Source organism: Caretta caretta, chromosome 14 (genome assembly GCF_965140235.1).
Source record: "Caretta caretta isolate rCarCar2 chromosome 14, rCarCar1.hap1, whole genome shotgun sequence".
NCBI classification, from domain to species: domain Eukaryota; kingdom Metazoa; phylum Chordata; order Testudines; family Cheloniidae; genus Caretta; species Caretta caretta.
The window spans coordinates 17,825,741-17,850,906 of record NC_134219.1 but is presented as its reverse complement, the minus strand read 5'-3'; the positions used below and the strand labels follow the sequence as shown (position 1 = coordinate 17,850,906).

At 40.0% G+C, this 25,166-nt stretch overlaps 1 protein-coding gene across 17 annotated transcripts in view; it reads right to left on the bottom strand.

The window, feature by feature from the left end:
- SEC14L1 (SEC14 like lipid binding 1) overlaps window positions 1-25,166 on the bottom strand; it is a 120,611-nt gene that overhangs the window by 5,301 nt on the left and 90,144 nt on the right. For 15 of the 17 annotated variants that reach the window (XM_075119319.1, XM_048817830.2, XM_048817828.2 and 12 more), the window contains 12 exons: window positions 18,210-18,359; window positions 17,980-18,111; window positions 15,612-15,740; window positions 15,108-15,342; window positions 14,190-14,299; window positions 13,183-13,372; window positions 8,246-8,334; window positions 6,966-7,036; window positions 5,571-5,742; window positions 5,116-5,250; window positions 2,865-2,999; window positions 1,226-1,477 (listed from right to left, as the gene is read on the bottom strand). In XM_075119319.1, coding sequence (XP_074975420.1) covers window positions 1,226-1,477; window positions 2,865-2,999; window positions 5,116-5,250; window positions 5,571-5,742; window positions 6,966-7,036; window positions 8,246-8,334; window positions 13,183-13,372; window positions 14,190-14,299; window positions 15,108-15,342; window positions 15,612-15,740; window positions 17,980-18,111; window positions 18,210-18,359 — 1,800 coding nt within the window. The remainder of the gene's footprint in view (window positions 1-1,225; window positions 1,478-2,864; window positions 3,000-5,115; window positions 5,251-5,570; window positions 5,743-6,965; window positions 7,037-8,245; window positions 8,335-13,182; window positions 13,373-14,189; window positions 14,300-15,107; window positions 15,343-15,611; window positions 15,741-17,979; window positions 18,112-18,209; window positions 18,360-25,166) is intronic. The other 2 variants (XM_075119331.1, XM_075119332.1) reach the window with 1 other exon arrangement.

Sequence of the window (25,166 nt, the reverse complement as noted above, 5' to 3'; positions counted from 1 at the left end):
TCCAAATCATCTTCTCTGATATTATGGTCCTCCTCCGCACTGGTATACTATTAATTTAGGCTTAAATAGAGACTGGGAGTGGCTAAGTCATTATGCAAGGTAGCCTGTTTCCTCTTGTTTTTTCCTACTCCCCCCCCCCCCCCCCCAGATGTTCTGGTTTAACTTGGATTTAAACTTGGAGAGTGGTCAGTTTGGATGAGCTATTACCAGCAGGAGAGTGAATTTGTGTGGGGGGGTGGAGGGTGAGAAAACCTGGATTTGTGCTGGAAATGGCCCACCTGATGATCACTTTAGATAAGCTATTACCAGCAGGACAGTGGGGTGGGAGGAGGTATTGTTTCATATTCTCTGTGTATATATAAAGTCTGCTGCAGTTTCCACGGTATGCATCCGATGAAGTGAGCTGTAGCTCACGAAAGCTCATGCTCAAATAAATTGGTTAGTCTCTAAGGTGCCACAAGTACTCCTTTTCTTTTTGCGAATACAGACTAACACGGCTGTTACTCTGAAACCTCCCACCTTTGTGTCATCTGCAAATTTTATTTTAGTGAGCAGCTGTCTCTCAAAGCAGCGAAGCTAACCACCCTGCAATGTCCCCATCTTACAGGTGAAACTGAGGCACGGAAGAGGTTACGGCCAGTATTTTCCAAATTTGGACACCTCAAGTTAGACAACTTGAATAAGAAGCTGGATTTTCAGAAGAAATCAACACCCATAGCTTCCAGTCAAAAGCAGCTGTGAGTGCCCTATACCTCTGAAATTCAGGCCACTTTGTTTAAGTACATAAATATAGCATTAGCAGCCTAAAGTTTGGACCTAAGTGTCACAGCCCAGAAGAGTCAGGAACAGAACCTCTGAGTCTCAATTTCCAGGCCCCATCTCTAAGCAGAGAATACCTCAACCCCCCCTAATGCAGACATACATTGCTTGGCTATCCTCATTTCAGAAAGCAACACCATCAAGGCTGCTAGACTAAGAATGTGACTTACTGGCTGCTTTTGGATTCAGGTACACTTATGGTTTGTATGTATTCCTTCAGTCTTGCTTGTCAGCTTGGTAAATGGGATCAGCTACTAGGGAATAAACAATAGCTACCTTTCCCTCTCCACAATTCCATCACAAGGATGCAAACAAACATGCCAGGCAGACAATGAGCCCCGTTGCTGATGATCTGCTGAGAGCAAAAGATAAAGCCTTGCTCTAACAGCATAATTAATGATCTTACCTGCACACTCTCCCCTTCCTTGCAGATAAGTGGGGACTCCACCATACTGTAATCACGCCCTAACTGCCAGACTTTATCGATCAGCTGTACGTTGTTCCCCCCAGGGGATGTAATGCTGTGAGTGCCCAGAGAGTCCTTTTTAGGGGGCTGTGGCACTCTCTTGGAGTGATAGATGTTAAAAACAACGTCACCTTTGCACACATCAAAATCCCATGTGATCACAGATGAGGCATCCACAATCTGAATGAAAATCTAGGGAGAGGAGAAGAGTTAGATTAGACAATAGCAATATGCTCAGTAAAGGCTGAAATTCTTACTAGGAAAGAGAAACTGCTGTAGGTGGGCTCTCGATTTATTTTGACTATTACGAGTGCTCTAGAATAGATACAAATTAACTCTCATTTATCATATCACCTTCTCTGAGATCAGAGCTATGAGAGCTTTCATGAGCAGATAGAGCCATTTTCTATCTTCTCTTTTTGTGGCCTTTATTGAAAGCCTTAGGTTTTTTTTCCCTAAAGCTGTGTACTCATAAGCAGAGATAAACAGATATCCATGCTCCTCCTACCGCAACAGGACTTTTGGGGAATGGGCTAAAAGGTACCACCTTCAGTAACAAAAGCACTGATGCCATCAGAGCCCTCACATTTGCACTTGGTTAAGCACGTCAAAGTGCGTGTTTATGATGTACAGAAGGCCCCAAAATCATCTCCCCTCCATCATCACATTTTGAAAGCCTTCAACAAAAGAACATGCAGGATAACAAGTGAAATCTAACTGAAAGGGAAAGTGACTTATTCAGATCATTTTCACATTGTTTTGATTAACTAGTATTTAACACAAATGCTTGAACAAACTGCTAATGGAAAAACTCTTCTGTTGAAGATAAAACTACCCATGCCCCTTCTATCAGGGTCTAAGAGACTGCATTCTGCAAGTCTGGTCTTCCAAGAACGATCTCTAGCGAAACAGGAAAAAAAAAAAACCAAACTCTTGCTCTTGATATTTCTAAGGTTAAAAAGAGACTTAAAAACCTTTCTGGCTCATTTATACATATTAAATCACCAAGAGAGGTCACAAACAGCTGTTTTCTATTTGCAGGTCATATATTAAAAATATTAGTTCACTTAGTGAAACTCATTGAGACGCAAAGCTCAGGCCATCTAAAGTGCCTGGTTCTTTAAAGGTCTTGAAAGGAAATGGAGTAACTTGCTCAGTTCTGAGTTTTTAAAATCTATATTACATGAAGGGGGAAAAAAGTCATCCCACTCATTAAGTGGATAGAGCCAGTAGCATTTTTATAAGCTAATAATGATGGTTCATGGGCTCTGGTCAGGGAATGCAATAGAGTAGCCAGCCAGCCTACCTCCTCCACATAAGGGACAGGGAGTCTTAAAAATACCAACACTTACTTTTTCACAAGTTACCCAGATCTTGATTTTGGCTTGCATTACTCATGGCTTCAAGGAAAGATCAAAAGAAGCTTTTGAATTCTGAGTGTTTAGGGAGACCCAAATATCTGCTCTAAACCATTCCAAACTGAGTGACCAGGTTCTAATCTGCTTTCATTTTATACAAGCAAAAAGACACAGAGTGCTAGACCAAGATGAAAGAAGAGGAGTGAGGACTGTAGTTGTACCTCGTGTGGAGCTCCCTTGAAGACACTTGCAGACTGATAGATCGTTTCAGTCCACAGTTTTAGATCTTCATTTTCCAACTCTTCTGCAGTCCGGTACAGAGACTTCGGAACTAGCCCACCCTCGGGAACGTCACACTGGAGATTTAAAACAAAGCCATGAAAGCAACAATACAAATCTTCTCCTCCCTGACATGTTTCAGAATCTAAAACATCCTTAAAGCCACATTCTCATACTGGCACCCCCAGAAATAACTCCAATTCTGCAATAACACTGGAGAATACTGAGAGCTGAGTAATATATGAGCATGACCCTACCTGAACTTGGCCATACAAACCATCTTACAGTTAAAGATATTCTTCAATAAATTCACTACTAAAATTGGTCTATTTTTAATTTTTTGCTAATTTATAAGGATCATCATATCAGAAACAGGTAAAGACCTTGTATATGCAACAGTGTGATATCAAAAACAGCTGTGCAGCTTCTATGTTTATTTATATTCTTAAAGCACTCAGATTTCATCCAGAATTAACCAGAACAAAGAGGAGAATATTGCATTGTTGTCTGCAACAGACAGGAAGTGTTCAGCATTTTGATTTATCTTCTGGTAAGTCACTTTTGCTTATTTAAATAGTGGATTTTGCCAGGTTCATGAATGACTTACATAGTTCTAAATTACATAGAGCAGACTCCCTTCAGTGAAAGCTCCTGCTACTGTAAGTAGCAGCCAGTTGAAAGTAAACACTCTGGTCCAAAATGCCTAGTACATGGTCTTTAAATGGATGACCAGAGCTGCTCGATAGAATTTCCATGAAAGGCAGAGGAGTAAGTTAACAACCATTTACAGGGATTTATAAAGTAAACCTAAAAGGGAAATGCTTTTACACAACCAATCAAATTCCAGCACTTACACGTTACTGTGATATGTTCTATAGAAAAACGTTTGGGGAGAGAGCACCTATTAAACACAGCACAATCCACGTAAAGACAAATGCACTGGCATGTGATATCAGATTGATATATTAAGAAAATCCAACCACATTTTTAGGAGAGATGTTAGAGCTATGAATGTGATTCCCACAATCAAAAAGGAAGAACACTGTTTTATGAAGCAAGCAAGGACTGAACTGATTTTTTGAGGTTCAATACTTCACTAAGCTGGTAAGCTGTTGACTTCCTATGTACGTGGCCTCAGTTTCTCCACATACAAAATGGGAATAAATGCTTCCCTACCGCACAGGATACCACAAGGCTTTAAGGACTATACATTGCTCTAAGTTCCCAGGGGAAGTTGTTATATTGAAAGGGTCCTGCTATTGCAATGGTGATTTGAAGGAGGGACAGGAGAGAAGGATAGTAGGACTGGATTCACATTTCACGAAGCAAATTATGAGTTGGAGAGATCTGGAAACACTAAATTTGGTCTCATCTTTGTCCTCCCCATTTCCCTCATGGAGTTGTGGCTCATGATTCAGTTCTGGTTTTCAAATACAGCCTCCAAAAATCTGGATTGGGGACAGGGCAGGGGGTGGTGGGGCTCAGAGAGGACTATGACAAAATAGTGTTCAGGTACCATATCTGAGGAGTTTAACTTGCATCTTTATAGGTGATCTGAAATAATATTCTTAAAAATATGAAGATAGAAAACCTAAATCTTTAATATGTAGACAAATATTTTAATTTTAAAAGACTTCAAAAACAAGTTCAGGTTTCTAATGGTTGGTTTCTCACACAACAGTGGAGAATGTCACAAATGATGCAGAAACTAAGGATGTAAGGTTCTTTGGTCTATGATATGCAGGAAGTCAGACCTTGTGATAATGGTCCCTTCTGGCCTTAACATATATGGATCTATGAACCTAAACAGTGTGAGGAATGCGTTTCTTCCCTGGGATAAGCAGTATGTGACACAGTGCTACTGCCTTGAACTTGAGTCTTGACATGTAGTGGGGGGTAGACCGTTTTAAAATGTATTTATTTATAGGTGCAGGGTATTCCGTTAGTGATTTGCGATCTGTTTTACAGAAACATTCTGTTTCTCTTTTCAAGGTGGATTGCAAAGGCTGCTACTAAAAAGAATCACTCCAACCTCAGAGTCATACAGAAGAGCCAGCAGGAAAATGCTTTATAGCAGAGCGAGACCACACTTAAAGATTATACTTGGCAATCTTTGTTTTGGAGGTTTGGAGGGTGGGGGTTAATGTAAGAGGGAAACAATAAATTGTTACATTAATAATTTAAAATTCATACCATGCACTCTCCACTAAGGAAATCTGGGATAATTTCTTTATCAATGTAATCCAGCAGACCTCCAGGCCCTTGGTAGTCATTTCCTGCATAAATAAGGAATTTCTTTCTGGTGTTGTCATCAATGAATGGACTAACCTACAAACAAAGAAAAACAGAATTGGTCAGGTTCCCAGGTCCTTGAGTAACTTCACATAACACGGGATAAAACAAAATATAATTCTTTTGAAGTACATACAGTAATGAGTTAAGTTATTAATTTGCCTACACAAACATTTTTCCTTTTAGGAACTTTTGTTCTAATTCCATAAATAAAGTGTTTTCTAAAAATGGAGTTTCCAGGAGGCAACATTTCCTGTTTATAGCACAGTGAACATCAGTTTTCAAGAGAGCAGTACATGTAAAGTGCATACCAGTATCCAGAGGTAGATGTACAGATACTAGAAGCATAAACATACCAGTGTCCAGAGGACTGGAAATACTCTGGGCGCTCTCAGGATAAGAAGGCGACCCAATGTTTCAGGGTAATTGGCTTCAACCACTTCAATGATTCTTAGTAATGCTTTGACACCAGGTCTCCATAAATGTCGCATATTCAAGCCCTCCAAATCCACCAGACAGGTCCAGGAGCTGTTAATTTTAAAGAGTTTTTTAAGAATCCAATTGGAATCATATTTCATTATTCACACCACAGCATTTGATGGTTTGAGATGACCACTCAGTTTTGTATCATAGATCTACAAGTTTTGGTTGGTTTTGCAGTTGCCACACTCTTCCTTCATTACACAGCTATAGCAGTCCTCCCACCTCATCTCCACAGTTTGTACTGCCTGTAGATGCAAGAAATTGTAAGATCTTTGGAGCAGGAAATTTTTCTTAACTATAAAGTGCCATGCATGCTTATGACACTATGTATAACGATCACTGTGCTCATTCTCTGATATAGGGCAGGCACGTCACCAAAGGATAGACAACCATTTCAGTCTCCAGTTGAAGGTTCCTACTAGCAAACACAAGACACCATCATAGTGCTTAATAAATCACTGCTGGGGGGGGCGGGGAGGAAGAGTACTGGTTCTACACTGGAACTTTAATATTCAGCATGCATGTTTCCTAACACAAGTGCATGTTTTAAAAGTGCCACTGCACTTTAAGTCCGCATTTCAGAATTTAGGACTCAATTCAGGAAAACATTCCCTATACAGGACAGCATTAAAACACGTCAAGTCAGTAGGATTTAAGCATGTGTTTTGGTGCTTTCCTAAATCAGGCCCACACCAAGGGGTGTGAATTCAGAGCTCGTCATTGTATATTCATAGCTATGTTGTACTGACTGATTCTAGGCCATTGGAATGACTCCCAAAGACGACATATGAATCACAGTGTTTGTTTGTTTTTTTAAATAAGTAGGTGTTGTATATTTCATTGCTGCCTCTTTCACCTTTACCATGTAAGCATCCTTGGACCACACAAGGCCATAGCAGTACACAGGAAACCCCAGTCTTACACTTGGCTTTTCACTCCTCAAGTCAGCTGGGACTGGGAGTTCTTTGCAATGAGAAGATGAGAAATTGGAGTGCCATACACTGGTAACCCTTTGTAGATTAAGGGGTGGAATCAATAGGCTCTGAAGGGAGTCAAATGCTTTATTATGAAGACAAATATTGAAGTCATTCCAAACCCTGAATTCCTTTTTTGGAGCTGGTAAGAGATTTAGTGAGCAAATCCTATTCCAAACTGGAGCCTGAAAATAAAGCAACTTTGTAGCCAAACTTGAAGAACACCTACACTGCTACATACAAATTCAGACCTCATGTTCTTTCTGAGAAGTAATACAAATTCTCATGTTTCACCTTATAGGCCTGCCAAATACTTTTGTATTCTCTTCACATCGCCTCAGTCCTTCTTCATTTATAGAAAGAACCTACACAAAAGAAAGTGTTGTTTTAGAGAATGTTCTAAAACTGTCGGGTTTGTGGGACTGGGGAGAAAATGCAATCTTCAGAACCTGAGCCTTACAGCAACTCTCACTAACCTCAGACCAGTGTACAAGGACGTCTAGTGAAGACATGCAACAGTGGATTTAGGAGTATTATTGAGTGCAATAACTTTTAGGAGAGCTATAAGAAGAAGATTACAAAACATACAAGCATCCCATTTTAGTGCTTGAATACTATAGTGAAGAATTCTGTACAGAATCTTAGGGTCCACCTTTTCCCTCAGGGGCAAATGAACATCAGAAAGGCATTCCGTATATTTTGTGGAGTAGGACACTTCTCTTTAGTTGATCAGTGTCAACAAATTCTTTATTTCTATGAAGACACCATTGTTTGTGCAGGATTTCACTCTCAGGTCTCAGATTTTTTGGCATAAGAAACTCCCATAGCTCCTCCCTAAACCCCCACCTTCTGCCCTTTGAACCTTTGTTTAATTCCTGACGGAGTGGGAAGCAAAGGCTCCCCTCAAAAAAATTAAGATAATTACCAAAAAAGACTTGGAAAAAAAACCCCATGGCTTAAAGTTAGACAAAGCTAAGTACATGGATATAGCACCACCAGAAAGAAAGTGTACAACCACCAGAGGTGGGTGCTGGCTTGTGATCATGGCAATTACTGCTGCCAGTATGCTTCTTTAGAGCTTGCCTGTTCTGTACTATTTTGAAAGCTGGGTACATCAGCACTGAGAATCCCACTGAATTCTTCAAAGAAACTGAATTACAGGCAAGTCATTTTCCTTTAAAATAAATATTGCATCCAAGACTATGGGCGGGGTGTATTTTATAAATAAAAAATAAATAGGATACTCATACAATACCTAGGAATGCATTTCTTGCCCTGTGTACATGTGGAAGCTTAAGTTTCAAGCACTATACAAACTAGATAAGAAGCTGTGATAATGTCTCAGCCCAGAACTATAGTAACTGTCATACAACTGACTTTCTGCCATCAGTCCACAGTTCGAAAGAATATTAAAATGAACCATTCAGGGAGGTTTGATCTGTTCAAACTGAGAACAGATTGCTAAAGCATATAGAAAAATATCTACTATGTGCTGATCATTCTGGTGTGGCAGGAAACTGCCAACTTTAGAACAAATTTGTTAGCAATAAACAAGTAATTTCTTAAGCACTTACATATCGAAGCAAGGCTTCTTCCCCAAGAGCTCGCACTAAGCCTTTGGTATCCATCTGTCCCAACCTCAACACATACAGAGGGCGCCCATCTGAAGAGCAAGAGATGCTAAATTAGTATTCTCTGTTAAAGTTTTAAAACTAAATCCGTGTCTTTATTGTCAAAAAGGTGTGTTTTTACAGTGAGACAGCTAACTCAATTTCGCTATCTTGCTGTAAAATTCTAGTGAAGACAAAGCAGTGTAGTTTTACTTTAATATAGCCAGTTGAGGTCAACCCCAAGTTGGGGAGTATAGTTTTGACCTACTAGCTACATCGAAATAAGAACTACCAGTGAATTGTTTGTACTAGTATTTTACAGTGAAATGGCTCATTTGAATTCACTATCTCACTACAAAAACAAACCTTTTTTGACAGTAAAGACAAAGCCAAAGTGATTTTGATTAATTAAGACATTTCATTGTACTTGACGAGATTTGTGGACAAAATCTGCCCCCAGTGTAGCCAAGAGAAGAAGGATAGATTATTGGTCCAATATTTTTCCTGATATCACAGATCTCTGGTCAAGACTAGAGCCTTAAATCATTCTCTCACAAGGACACTACCCTGGATTTCGCCCAACAAGCCTTTAGAAAGATTACTGCATTAGACAGGTTTCAGAGGAACAGCCGTGTTAGTCTGTATTCGCAAAAAGAAAAGGAGTACTTGTGGCACCATAGAGACTAACCAATTTATTTGAGCATGAGCTTTCGTGAGCTACAGCTCACTTCATCAGATGCATACCGTGGAAACTGCAGCAGACTTTATATATACACAGAGAATATGAAACAATACCTCCTCCCACCCCACTGTCCTGCTGGTAATAGCTTATCTAAAGTGATCATCAGGTGGGCCATTTCCAGCACAAATCCAGGTTTTCTCACCCTCCACCCCCCCACACAAATTCACTCTCCTGCTGGTGCTAGCCCATCCAAAGTGACAACTCTTTACATAATCAAGTCGGGCTATTTCCTGCATAGATCCAGGTTTTCTCACATCCCCCCCACCCCCATACACACACAAACTCACTCTGCTGCTGGTAATAGCTCATCTAAACTGACCACTCTCCAAGTTTAAATCCAAGTTAAACCAGAACATCTGGGGGGGGGGGGGTAGGAAAAAACAAGAGGAAACAGGCTACCTTGCATAATGACTTAAGGTAGCCTGTTTCCTCTTGTTTTTTCCTACCCCCCCCCCCCAGATGTTCTGGTTTAACTTGGATTTAAACTTGGAGAGTGGTCAGTTTAGATGAGCTATTACCAGCAGGAGAGTGAGTTTGTGTGTGTATGGGGGTGGGGGGGATGTGAGAAAACCTGGATCTATGCAGGAAATAGCCCGACTTGATTATGTAAAGAGTTGTCACTTTGGATGGGCTAGCACCAGCAGGAGAGTGAATTTGTGTGGGGGGGTGGAGGGTGAGAAAACCTGGATTTGTGCTGGAAATGGCCCACCTGATGATCACTTTAGATAAGCTATTACCAGCAGGACAGTGGGGTGGGAGGAGGTATTGTTTCATATTCTCTGTGTATATATAAAGTCTGCTGCAGTTTCCACGGTATGCATCTGATGAAGTGAGCTGTAGCTCACGAAAGCTCATGCTCAAATAAATTGGTTAGTCTCTAAGGTGCCACAAGTACTCCTTTTCTTACTGCATTAGAGTGAACAACAATACTGCAGAATCAACTCTCCAGATCAATGCTTTATTTGCTAAAATAATGGTGGGTATAATTTTGGGGCCTTTTAACAAACAGCTATTCCCCCACATATTATGTGGGGCTGGCACACACCCTCCTAAATGCTGCTTAAGACTAATGAGGGCAAGTCTGATCCAGAGACAAGTTTCAAATGGGATCCTTACATTCAAGGACTCGCCTCTTTTGTTTGTTGAGATTACTAAAATGTCTTCCATGATACATAACAGTCTGAACAAGTACATGGGCTGATTTTTTGAGAACCATAACTGGCATTTTTGGCCTTTCACAGTATCTTAACAGAGCTGTTTATTAGGAACAACATGTGTTAAGCTTCTTTATGGGATGGATTTTTAACTCTGTCCTAATCTATTGGAGTATACAAGCATAAATTGCCATCTCTGGCACTGCAACACACCATGACAGACTGCCTTGTTCCTAAGTATTTTGATTCCAAAGCTGTCTGTTGTTTAAAGGCTCTCCAAGAAAAAAAGTCACCCTTCAATTAGATCACACCTAAACATGTTTTAAAGACTTTCATTCCAGAGAAAAGGGCAAGTCAGCATGTCTCAGTAGCATGCACGGAAGCCCATTTTGCCAAAAAGATCTTAATCTCAATGCTCAATATCATTTCCTTCTAACATTTGAAAAACTGATACCAATCTGCTACAAGAACCAAATGCAAACAATATTTTTGATAGTCTCCCTTTTAAATAGGTCTATGATTCTTCCCCTCCCAGTGCGAATTGACAGCCAATATAGCGTGAAACACTTGGGAAGTATATGTAGCAAGAGAAGGTGGGGTTTTTTTTGTTTGGTTGTTTTTTTTTGGGGGGGGGGGGAGGAGGGGAAGGATTCCGGGGGATATGGACAAGCTTTGACTATATTGTTCATTATGAAAGTTTTGACCTCTTGATTCTTCTGAAGAGAAGCTTTGATCAACTAATGATCTTCCCGCTTTGTAGTTTTTATTTTTTAATGGAAGCACCTATACATTGACCCAATGTTAATTCTCCTTTCAAAGGGCAGTTGTTTAAATTTTTAGCAGTTTGATTTAGCCAACCTAGGTTCATCTAAGCATCAGAAGATACAGGTCATGTTTATTTATGCAGGCTTTCCTGCAGGACATTATGAAGATAGAAACTCTGTTGAGCCTTGCCCTTAAAAAGTTAATGTTAAATATCTAAACTGAAGAATGAATTTATCACTTTGCTTAACAGATTCAAAATCAAGACAAAAAATAAGTTGTAGAACTAGAAACCCAAGCTGTTCAGTCTGCAGATACAGTAGTAGTGTCTTGGAGTATAAAGATTCTACATACTTATGGAGTTACACAGTTAAGTGTTAAAATAAAATTTTCACTAAAAGCAGAGATCACACATTCTTTTTGGAATGTACTATGCAGGTTTTAGAGCACTATATAAGAAGCTGTTAAGTTTTATACAAGAACTACAAAAATCCCTAATTCATAACAATTTATTAACCTACCCCACCCATATGATGCATGAGGGAAGGCTGTATAACTGGGAGTGTTTTCTTCTTAACCCTGCAGCCACATTTTATAACTCACTAGGGTTTTGTTATTTAACAGTTCTTTGCTTGAGGCTCTCATCAAAATAAGAACTACTCAAATGCACAGGAGAGCCACACTGATCGTATGAGTGTTTATGAATTTATGCTCAAGTAAAATGGATAGCTTTCATTCGTTACCATCTATCCTAGAGAGCATGTTTCATAGCTGCTGCTCTCTGACTTGCCCGTGATTAGTGTTCTTCAAAAATGCCTTGACCTGAAGAAAGAGCTCTGTGTAAGCTCAAAAGTCTGTCTCTTTCACCACCAGCAGTTGGTCCAATAAAAGATATTATCTAAAGAATCCACTCAGCTGAAGCTTGGAACACACTTTGCATGTGCGAGAGGAAGGAGGGGAACTGGTAAGGAGAGATTTAAAAGTAACCTATCCCCAGGCTTTAAAGGGGTAACATTAACAGATTTCAAACTGAGAAACTGTCTGCAGTTTACATGTTGGCAAGAGAGCAAAAGGAAATTCAATGATAAGACCAAGAGTTCAAAACACAAGATTGAAGACCCTCTGTCTCACTCAGGAAAGTGGACATACTATAATCTACCAACAACCTTCAAAATTATCTGTTTCCTTCCTAGTTATTGGTGAGACCCTAGATGTATGGAAGAGGGAAACAGGAAACAAAGTCCCTCTCTTAAAAATCTAGGAACACATCCCCAATTTCCTTCCTAAAATCTGTACAACCCACAGGGTTGATGGAGACCCATCCATGCACTCACCTCAGCGTTGCAGTGGTTAAGCCTACCTTCTCTCCCTCATGGCCACTATTAATGGTAGCCTGCTATTACAAGCTGCCTCCTGTACTATTTCATATGCTTACAGTAGCAGGAAGGGCTAAAGGGAGTAGTGCTGGGTAGCAGGTAAAGACTAATCAGAGCACAGAAGGCTTGCAGTCAGATTACTCTCTTTCCAAGATGAACAACTGGATAGAAACCCTCCCTCCAGTTACAAGTACGGTGAGGGAGAGGGATTCCACAACTTTTCAGCAAGACCAATACACAGCAGGGGCAAGCTGGGTGGTGTCTTTCAGCAGCTGGGCCTGAATCCTTAAGTTCTGGGGACGTGTCCATAACCCATTACACAGAATAAAGAAGAAGCTGTTTTCTTCTTAATGAACCTGCTCTATTTTGTGTTTGTAACACCACAATTCCTATCACTGAAACTGTGATGCCAAATATTGGCTACACCATAAGCAAGTGTCTGACAACAGAAATAAGCTGATTAAAAAGGTATGCTTATTTACATACATCTTTTAACCACCAACCACAGGAAAGTAATTAATACTCAGCATTTTTATAGCCCCTTTTACCCAGCTAACTCAGAGTGCTGTAAAATATGATTAATAACTCACAACAGCTCTGTTGAGTAGGTTTACCAATTTTACAAATGTCTCAGAAAAGTTAAGTGATTTGATCAAAATTACAATCAGAGCTAGGAACAGGACCCAGGAGCCCTGTCAGTTTGCCTGCTCTCACTTACAAACCACACTAACTTAACTGCACTTAAGTACAACGTAGTATGAAAGTAATACCCACACTCTCAAACCACACATCTGGCAGGCGTTTAACAAAAAGTTATTTAATTCAGATTATAAAGTGCCCATCAGCATCTAGTAATATAAAATGTACCTTTGTCATGGTGATGCCAACCTCCTGCATAGTAATCTTGTAGTACTTGTGGAGGGTTCCAGGTTTCCAGAATATAGTCCACTTGGTGCTGCTTACGCCATGTTAGTGACTGGCAAAGAATCTCTCTGGCTTTGTCAATATTGAAGTCCCGGGCACGCAAGAATCGTAAAATATGTTCATCCTTTGGGATCTATTGGAAAATAATTACTGATTCAAATTTGAAACTTTGTAACAGTCAATTTATATAAACTTGAACGCAAATACACAGATTGGACTGCACTACTAATTAAAGGAAGACAATTAGAAACTTATCAGACCACCACTTTAGGGACTTTTTTTTACTTTTTACAAAGACAGCAAAACAAAGTAAGGAGAGAAAAGTGCCCCTTTGGTTAGCTCCATGGTTGCAGAACTTGAATCTCCCACGGGATAGATAAGTGCACTGTTTGCACAGTCACTGGACCTTCTTAGTTTTTGAACTGATCCCATGACTTACTTACTTCTTGTTCCAAACTCTAAGTAGCAGAAAACTTCTGTTCAAGCATTTACTCTAGGATCCTCCCAAACACTCTGGAACAATGGGCAACCTGCTTTTAAGGTTATAAAAAACCAGGATGATCACGCTTCCTTAATTCACCCCACACAAATATCTGCGAGCTCTTAACATGTGAAAACTGGGACATTCTATATGTGGAACACAATGCTATTGTATAATTTATGGTTAGATCCCTCTTGGTTATAAAACCCTTCTGCAACAGAGTATGTTTCCACAGGAAATACAAAAGAGACTGGTTAAATTGTGTTTCATAACTTTTAAAATCTTATACAATTTCAAGACTGTTTCAAGAAATGGGGTCATTTTAATACAAGGCAGACTTGTGAAACTGCTTGGCTGTCAGTCCCCTGGGCCGGATTATTCACATTCTGCTTAATTCAGTCAAATTCATCTTGTGTATTGGGCACTTCTAGTCACCACTTTTAGCTTTCTGTGTTTCAGAGTTTCTTACTTTGCCCTTGTGTGTTTCCTGGAGCCACTGGCGAAGTCGGATGAGGCAGCTTTCCTGCAATGGTGTCAAGTCACCCAGATACCGCTTGATGTAGTCTGCATCGAGTTTGTCTGAAAAGGTATTTACACATTATTACAGCAAAAAGAAAAGGAGTACTTGTGGCACCTTAGAGACTAACGAATTTATTTGAGCATAAGCTTTCGTGAGCTACAGCTCACTTCATTGGATGCAGCTCACGAAAACTTATCCTCAAATAAATTGGTTAGTCTAAGGTGCCACAAGTACTCCTTTTCTTTTTGCGAATACAGACTAACACGGCTGTTACTCTGAAACCTGTCATTATTACAGCAGTTACTAATTGCTAGGTCAGTTAACAACTGATCTTATGTGCAAGTACTTGTAATGGAAGAACCTGTGTTCTTATTTCCAGTCAATGCTGCTTGTTTGTCAGCCTTAACTACGTTCAGTTGAATTAAAATGATAATGTCTGAACTGTTGGGTCTAAGAAAAAAAAGCTTTAGCTAATATTTTACAAGTGAGTTGCTTTTCTGCTACCAGTTGAAATCCATTTGCAATGGAATGGGGTTGATTTTTGGTGAGCTCTCTACTTCCTTCCCTGGTAATCTAAACTATTGCCCTCGACCAATCCTTAGTGTGATTTTTTTTTTTTTTAAAATGCTGGCCTTTACTTGATCACAGGATCAGCTACCAGCACACTTATCCAGGACCCAGATAGATGAATGCTAAATGGGGGGTGCTCCCAGAACTGGTCAGGACCAACATGAATACGAATGAACCAGAAACTAATGTGAGGGTCCTCAGCAGAGAAGCAGAGCCTTGAATGTGTCTAAGCGCATTTCAAATAATCTAGCTAAAAATGAGAAGTCAAACAGGCCATATAAGGGATGCCAAATGTACCATCAGGTGTTCCTGCTGTGGGCTCTGATGGGCTGCTGGAGGTGTTGAGCACTTCTTTATTGTTCAGTCCCTCCTTTGTGACAGCATCTGGTATGTTGACAGCAGGAGAAACTGGCCGTGCTATGCGAGATGTGCTGTTCTCCAATTTATACGTAACAGGAGGAGTCCAACGAGGAACAAACGTCATCCCTTCTTCCTCCATCTGCTTCAGGTAATACTCTATTATTTCCTTTCCCTTTGAAACAAAAACATGTTTTAGCCAATACAAATACAAACAGGCCACTTAAATACCAACAGGTCCTGTTTGGAAATGCAACAAAAGGCAGTCGGGCATCCCAAGAGAGACCCCACAGATCCCTTTCTACACACACTTCACAACACCCTGCTCTAAAAGCCATGTAGTTTAGTTTTCTCTGCACAACCAGCCTGTTAAGTAGCAGCAGCTACATTTCAGGATTTAAATCTAACTAGAGCCAGGCATCTTGGTCATGATTGTGTGCTCACCTTTTTAATATTACTGGTGTACTGTTTCATGGCAATCTTTTCCACTGTGCTTTCAAAGCCAAAGAAAGACTTGATATCCAGGCTTGCTGACTGTTCAAAACAGGTCCAATCTTCATTGTCAGGGTGAACCTATTGGTGGATGACAGCAGAGACCACATGCTTTGATTACTCTTTGCTGTACGTTTTCTCATATAAGTATTTGCATAGTCAAAGTTCCATATTTAAGTTTGTTTTGTCAAGTGTCCTGTAAATGGAATTTGAAACCTCTGGTCCCTTTGCAAAATGCAGACTGAAAAAGGTAAAGCTTAGTCAACAAGAAAAGAAAGAAACAACCTTCATATGGTCTCTACAAAAGCCATCATGGCACATTTTCCCTTTTAACAATAACTAGGAGGAAAAACACTGTGCTCCAGGCCAGAGGCACAGGATCCGCATATTCACCAGATTTGCGATGCTTCCCTCTTGGATTACTTACTACCAACAATACTGCAACAGATTAGCACCATTTACTACCTAGATAGTGGCATAATTTTTTTTTTTTAAATCCAGAAAAGTTTTTGTACGACTGAAAGGAGTATGATCTCTATTCTGGTTACCAGCCTGAATGAGCCAGTTTTTACAGACTGTAGAGAATGCCTTCCCCCCCTGCCCTTTCAAACTTCAAATACATTCCTGATTTTCTCCTCTTCTTCTATCATAAGCAGCTGAGAGTGCTGGTAACTGGTTCTAGTCTACACTGCCACCCAAGAGAAAAACAGCAGTCTGGCATCTCCACATCTGAAAGAGAAGTGTGTACGGATTCTCCAGCTTTGGTTCTCAGCTCAATGGCATAAAAAAATCAGACTTGTTCTGACTTTTTAGGAGAGAATTATGTCACTGGCCCTTTTAGTTTTTTCCCTCCCATAACATACTGGAATTTATTTGTTGTGACCATTATTTATATATTGGGTAATATCCCATGTTTGAAACCTATTAAGGTCATTTAGTCTAACCCTGGCTAGAACAGGATTATTCCCGCACTTAATCCAGTTTAGAGCTTAATGTTTCAATAATGGGGCTTCCAACTTTTCCTTTGGAAGCTATTCCACAGTCCAATAGGTTTCATAATGAGTTGGTTATAAAATTGTGTTCCTTCTCATATTCATAGGGTGAGAAAACTGATGTTAAGTGGCTTGAACATCCTACACAAGCATAAAGCACAGAATATGAAGCACAGAAGCATGCTAAAAGAATGTTTCTTTCTTTAGGTACATAGCTAAATCAATAACGGACTTTTTTTTTTTTTTAAAGATACCAGGTCTCTTAAAAGGGATCTGGTTTTTAAATTATACTTTTGACTTTACACTTAACCTATCTTTGTTACAAATACAGTACTACCCAAGACTAATATAAAAGAAAAATTAAAGAAAAAGAGCTTCTCTATTTGAGCTTGATTACCGTGTGCATTTTTCTATAGCATGTTTCTCCTGTTTATTATGGCACTTTCACATGGCAAGGGCAGACAGAAAAATACTTAAATTTTAAAAGTTGCAGTGAGACCCAGGGGCAGATGCAGTACTTGAAACTACTTTTAACTAATATTTTGAAGTTAACTAGATTTCAAAGTTTCCAGCATCCCTTTAAACATGTTCTGCACCCACAAAGCACTCATTTACGGAAGTGCTACAATGTAAACGAGTGGCCGCATTTGCTAGTTTGGATTTGACTGCCAAGGTCCATTCCAAGCTTTATTCATACATTACAATTATTTGTGCTTTATTTCATTTGTTTTATATCAGACTAGGAGTATTTTACAACCTATAAAGGAATTGCAAGCATGGCAACAGCTAGCTCTCGGACTTCACTTTTTAAACAAATCTATCATTATGCTACCAACGCTTTGCGCCAAAAAAGACGTCAGCATCTCAAATAGAAACAGATATGACAGAAAAAAAATCTAGATTAAAATTACAATCTTGAACTCTTGAATTGTAGCGCACTTGACAATAATACACTTGTAGCACTGGCTAGCACTATGTAGAAAGTGACCAAGTGATGTGCAAGCTTCCCTTCAACACTTCTGCCAGGGCATCATCAATTGTGACATGCCACAACCCTGCTATTACAGACTTTGGCTCCTCACAAGCAGAGTCTGTCAAATGTCTGTCTTTTGTCATGTGGAAATATGTCCAAATGACAGGAAACCAAATTTGCATCAGGGTTTTCACATGTATTGATTACTTTTAACACTAACAGCAACACCCATGGCACAATAATAATTCTGATTTTTAGGAGGAGCCAAAAAATAATCTAACCTTCGGTTATGAGTACTGAATGTCAATGCCAACCAAACCCAATCTGTAGAACTGTTAGATTCTCTGTTACTCACTGTGTAACAGCAGTGCTCATTAATGATGACTCTGTTAGAAAAGGTTTCATTGTAGGCCTCTATGTGCAAAGTCCGATCTTGTCTGTTCAAGGAGTTCTTCTGGACAAAGTAAACATAATCTACTCCTGCAATCTGAGAAAGATTACCACAGATTTTGTTAAAAATTTCCATTCTTGTGGGTTGGTATCAAGAAAATTAGAATAAAAGCCATTTTAAAATTGTTTAGTTACCTTTTTTAATAATCTTGGCGCATCTATATCCAGTTTACAACGCCTTTCGATCACATGGATAGCTCCATTCTCACTCTTGAATTCATTCACAGTGTCACTAGCTACAAACATTGGGATTAGAGGACATGTAGGAAATCTTCTTTCATATGCCTGCAAAGATGTATAGAGGAGGAAGAACGAACAAAAGCTTAATCAAGAGTAATTCTATGGACTATACAGATTCTGTCCCTCTTCTCTGACACCATTGTATTTACAAGCCATCGTCTTGATCTTATCCATTTGGTAGGAAAAGCAGGGGCCCTTGCATCTCCACTTTTTTGAAATTACTACTATAGCTGACACCACTAAGAAACAGACTGCTTTCAAGACAGCAAGTTTCATAGCAAACCAAATATTAGAGTATTTCATGTATAGTCCTGTTTGAGATACATGGTACATTTGACCTAATCCAGGGGTTAATTTAAACAGTGCACAAGAAACACTTTCCCCCCTTCCCTCTCCCCTACCCTCCTGCCCCCCCCCTTTTTTTTTTGAGGGAAGTGGATAACAATGTGCATTGACCATCCTCCCTTTAACAGGAACAGAACATCTTAAAGAGACCCTTTTATCACAAGAATACCTGAGCACATAATGTGCTGAAGGATTAAAAAACCCATTGTGTAATTATCAGCATTTCACTGAGCTGTCTGGAGGGTTTCCAATGCATTGCCCAGAAGTGTACCCAATGCCATGGCAAGGAACATCGCGGCAAACGCCCTCCAGGACGCGACAAAGAAGCGGATCAGCAGAGCACCCTCCAAACAAGATATCACCACCTTCCTGAGTGGTTCCCTGGATGGCGAATTCGGACGGGATGGGCATGACATTGCTTCGCTGTGGTCCCGAGCTCGCAATGCCACGTGTCGCCTGGGGAAGCGCATCTGCTGCCACTGGGAGTGGTGCGAGGAGCGCCAGGAGCTGGGAGTCCTGGTGCTGCAGATCAGGTCCGACAACACCATCGTCACCCTGAGCACCAGGGGCATGCTGGAGAGGACCCTGATGGCAGCCATCCACTCGCTGTACATGGAAACCCTGAAGCGTAAACAGGACCAGGGTAAAGCCTTTGAACTGACCAGCAAGTGGGACGCCAGCAACCACTTCCTCGCCGGGGGCTTCACCCGTTTTGCTGACTGGCGGTTCATCCACCGTGCCCGGCTCAACTGCACCCCACTTAATGGAGCCGTCCGCCATGGGAACTGAGACAAGCGTTGCAAGAAGTGCGGCTACTCCGACAAGACCCTGCCCCACGTCCTGTGCAACTGCAAGTCCCGCTCCAGAGCCTGGCAGCTGCACCACAATGCCATCCAGAACCGCCTGGTGAAAGCCATCGCACAGCACCTGGGGGAGGTCACCGTGAACTGCACCATCCCCGGTACTGACAGCCAGTTGCGACCTGACATGGTAGTCACCGATGAGGCCCAGAAAAAGATCATCCTTGTCGACGTCACGGTCTCCTTTGAGAGCAGGACCCCGGCCTTCTGCGAAGCCCGAGCTCGTAAGCTGGAAAAATATTCCCCCCGGCCGACACCCTGAGAGCGAAGGGCTATGACGTGCAGATGGATGCCCTGATCATCTGAGCCCTGGGCGCTTGTGACCCCTGCAACGAGTGTGTGCTGCGGACCTGTGGGATCGGTCGAAGCTACGCATGGCTCATGTGGCGCCTCATGGTCTCGGACACCATCCGATGGTCCAGGGACATCTACATCGAACAGATCACCGGCCACCGACAGTACCAGCAGGTGTAAGCCGGTACGACATCGTGCATCAACTATGGGAAAGGGACTGAGAGACTTTTTCCCCATTGGACCATATGAACTGGAACCATAAACTCAATGAACATTAAATCTCACCAAATGAGGGTAAATCCATCCTCATCATCGTATCCACTCATTATACTCCACACCTGAACATAGCCATTATATGAACAACATACCCCCATATCTCAATGTCTGTACTTTAACTCGTTAATCTTTTACCCCCAATCGGGGAGACTGCAGATTATGTATTCCTTACACTACCTGTTCCTAAACCGAATTTCGCAGCCCTTGAGAATCTGTACCTTATTCCCTTATAACCAGAAACTTCTATGCTTAAACTCTGTACCATTTTCTTTTTACTTCATCATCATCATCATAAAATTATTAAATCTGTTAAAAGGTCTCAAAACCCACTCCTTACACTAACAGCTTTCCCTGAGTGCAAAGATTGCCATATCTCTAATGATTTCAGTGTGCCATTTATCAGTTTGTAATTATGTTTAAGAACATAGACACCACTGAAACATGTTACCCTAAGTCACTTAGGTGCTTTTGAAAATTATGTCCCTAATACCTTCCATAACAGCATAACTATTTACATACCAACAGTCCCGATTTAACTTGGAGATTATGGTCATGTGCTTATGCTAATCTTGTAAATTTGGGCTGGACAGGAGCTTATTTTACAAGATAAATAATACGCCCTACAGATTAAGAAGGGTGCCCTTTAAACAAGGAAACACTTGCACAGATATTTTCAATTTACATTTTTGTTATTGATATGAAGCTTCTTGGACCACACTCCCTATGCAATATTTATTTTTTAACAGTATATTTTTAGATAGTTTTCCTTCCTCCCTCCCACATCTATATTTTCAGACTGTTGACTTTCATTTCCTGTTTGCTTTTGGAGTCAAAGCCTAGCTGTCTTCAGAACTCTTTCCAAGACCCACCTATTTACCAATGCCCTCTTGCTCTAAGACCAGACATGACAATGAAACACTAACACAGATAAAGAAAACCTAAAAGCTTCTTAGGACCAGCAGAAACAACTATAAGCAATTCTATGCAGATGCAGACTACCTTGTTTAGTGCTTATGCACTATTTTAATAGGCTGAACTGCTCTAACACAGGGCTAAGAGGTAAGATGGGCAGCTATTGCAACATACATACATACATAAAGCGGAGAGGCAAGGGTTGAAAAGAAATCAGAAAAATTAAAAAAACCAGTGTGTGCATACATCACAAAAAGGTTTTATGAATTAGATCATGTAGTATTTTAAAATAATTTTTATAGCATCAAAACCAAAAAGATAACACTATGTCTGACTACACTCCACTAGTTATCAAGCTTTTATTGTGTGCCCAGATGTTTTTTTTAGTTCATAGGCTAGAAATAATCTAGGGGCTTAAAGAAATGCATAAAACAGAAGTGACAGAATGTTAGTTATGACTCTAAAACATCAGGCAGTACAGAAAATTCAAGCTAAGGGAGAAATAGACCCTGGATCCTTTCAACATCATGCCACAGTGGTTCTCAACTCTTGGAACGCTTGCGGCCCAATCAGCACACAGCTGTGGCCCACATGACAGCTTAAGGGCCATATAAGTAGTACATATATTGTGTGGATGCGGCCCACATAACAGAGAGCTATACATGCGACTCACAATGGTAAATAGGTTGAGAACCACTGCCCTGGCATAACAAGTCCTTACCCGTACCTACTTGAGCCTGTTGCACCTTGGTACAGAAGACCCTATACATTTTACAGTTAGCTGTGAATCTCCTTGTTCTCGCCAAACAATACATCTCAGTGTTCTTTGTAACTGGTCATTAGTGTGACAGGAAAAGCAAATAGCTTCCAAAAGGAGCATGTTGATAAACATTTTACCATCTTTTTGTATTGCTCCCTTTATACTTTCACATTTTTGTTTAAGAAATCTATACTGAAAATGATTTTCTACTTTCTCATCTCTTCAGTTTATTTCACATCATTATGTTCCACTAATTATTTTTAAAGCACTTTTACTTCTGGGCCATAAAAGGTTTTACTATCGCTATTCATCTTGTTTTCTTCCAGCTACTCCTCTCCAAAGTCCTGTTTGCTGCATCATGTTGATTAATTTCTCACCTCACCCCTCAAGACGCATTTTTTCTTCCCTTTTGCACTGTGTGTTCAACACCAGAAAATTACAGTATTTTCTGCTTTGTTTTTACTGTTTGGCAAGCAAACTTTAAAGTGTTTACTGAATGGCAAGCAAAGAGATTGGCTGATGAGTATTTGTTCTGCTTTTACTGAGAATGAAAAGTAAACTGACTTTGTTCAATATGGAAAGGAACAAAATAATCAGCCGCCTGGAGTTGGCAAGCTGAGTGCTTAGAGGAACAGAACACTCACAGGCTTCAGACAGATTAACAAGAACAAAGGATACTTTCTTTTGTAAGGAATGTACAGACATACTACTGAGGATTGTCCTCAGTCATTTTTGTTTAGGCTTTTCAATCAGGTCATTTTTATTCCTTTAAATTACATTCAATATCCAATGTAGTCCTGCAACACATGGCCTAACAATACAGCCTTGTCTCAGGAACAAAGTTTTAATTAGCAAACCGCACAAAATATTTATTATTCTGATTTAAAACCACAAAAGCAAGAGTTAAGGACTTGCATGTCATCTTTAGCTTGTGTCTTCTACACTGAAAGCCAGGCCGAACACCACCGCCAGAGACATAGACCTGCAAATCTTGTATAATCACAATTCAGTCTGAGACAAAAACCAGTAAAGGGACATCAGCATCGGATTGGGAGAAGATGAACTGCAATCTGGGAAGCATCTAGATCAGTGGTTCCCAAACTGGGGTTTGTGAAATGTTACAGGGGGTTCTTGGGAAAAAAATTCCCTAATGGTGGATAAAGCTGTCCCCAGGGACTCCAGGCAGCATGGGGCCAGCAGCCCGGAGCCCCTGGACTTCTAACAGCTAAGCAGATCAAAGCAAACATATCTATCATACTGAAGAGATTTAAGCTTCAAGACTCCTTATAAGAAATGGATAGGGAGGTGGATAGTTTTTGCTGTTTTTAAAATTAAATAGACAGCTAGTATTGTTTTTAAAATTATTATGAAGAACAAATTTAAACTTTGTTGTAATGGGCGTTGTTTACCTGGAGTGCTCCAGACCTGAATGTTTGTGTATGAGGAACTCTGAGTTGGTTTCTTAAAATACCTTCATGCTGTTTCACACCTGATACTTCTTGATGAAACATAGGAGCCTTGTCTTATAACAAGCTTATTCAAAGTGATACAAGCTACGAAAGGGAGATCTTGGAAGAGTATTGCCGTTTTCATAATATAATAAAAATACTGTAATAGTAAATAATTAATAATAGTGTGTAATAAGTGTGTCATAAAAACAAATTTTATATTTCCAAGATCACTGCTTTTATAATTTATACTCAGGTAAGGAGAAAATCCTTGGAAATATTCATTTTTAGAAGGGGTTCACGAGACTCGACATTTTAGTGAAAGGGGTTCACAGGTTGTTAAAGTTTGGGAACCACTGGTCTAGATGGTATAACTACACCAAAATCCAACCAAAAGGATCATCAAAAAATAGGTCATGTTTAAACAGGACACCAAGATTATGGAACCTGGAAGCCACAAAGAAGGAAGGTACCATCAAAGCAGAACAGGAGAAAATAAGTCAGAATTGTAGCCTTTTTATTAAAAATCTATTAGGTATCATTTTTCCAGTGTTCCATGGTGCTTTGAGACAGGTTTGTGTGCATATGCACACACGCGGGCACACACACCTCCTTCATTATACTGCCTTTGTTTTCTTTATCAGAATAAATGCAGCATTAGAAAGCACAGTTAAGTTATACCCATCAAGTAGCAAATCAATCTTTTCTAATTAAATTTTAAGTTAGTTGTTGCAGATGAAGTGAGCTGTAGCTCACGAAAGCTTATGCTCAAATAAATTGGTTAGTCTCTAAGGTGCCACTAATACTCCTTTTCTTTTTGCGAATACAGACTAACATGGCTGCTACTCTGAAACATGTCATTTTCTTGTCAGAATTTCACTTTACTGCATACTATATTTATCAGCAATTAGTCAGTTCCTTAAACTCAGTGTTTACAGTAATGATATTGGGTGCATTAGAGAAGGTCTGTTGCAAGAACTAAACGCTATTACTTAAGGGTTAAATTTAGCCCACTGGAAGGGTTTGTCATTCTGATTCATCATCCATATGACAAAGTTACTTTTTTGTTACATAAACAATTGTCTTTATGTTCTGTATTCATATGAAATATTCTCAGAGAGATCCCTCAAGACTTTGTAACCAATATGGGGACCGACACTAAAAGCTTTCTAGCTAAAAGACAAAAAACATACACCTACACATCCTTCAAAAGTTTACACCTGGAATTTTGTTGCCCACTGATTCTGTACTTTACAATTTCCTACTAGCCTCAGGAGAACATGTGTGTACTCTGACATATTAAGAGCTGGCACTGTGTAGTTGAAACATAATATGGAGAAGCAGCTTGAGCTTGACATTTAATAGGCTTGTTATATAACCTTTTAAACTTTCCTAAAGCATGTTAATGACAAGAAAGATACAAAATTCTGTGACAAGAATAATTTAGACCAAAACTATACAGTATTAAGCTTCCTCTTCCCCAAATGCTTCCCTTACCAATTCACTAGTAGAGTACAGTCAAAGGGACTACATGAACTTTACTTCCATCTTTGCTAGTATTTCAACTCTACTTAAAAACATAAATATGTTTCTAAGCAAGATTAGTTTTAAACACATACCAGTATTTTTCCAAATCCAGGGGAATGATTAAAAGAAAGAAATTTAAGAGGGCATCAGTGGCAGGTGATAAACTGGGAGACATTATCTTTTAAAAATACAAATTCTAACAAAACATGTGGCTCCAACTCAAGAGGATCAACGATGAGGTTCTCTTTTTATTTAGATTTAGAGTAGCAGCCACGTTAGTCTGTATCCGCGAAAAGAACAGGAGTTCTTGTGGCATCTTAGAGACTAACAAAGTTTTTTTCTCCTGCTGATAATAGCTCATCTTAATTAATTAGCCTCTTACAGTTTGTATGGCAACTTCCAGTGTGTGTGTGTGCGCTCGTTCTTATTA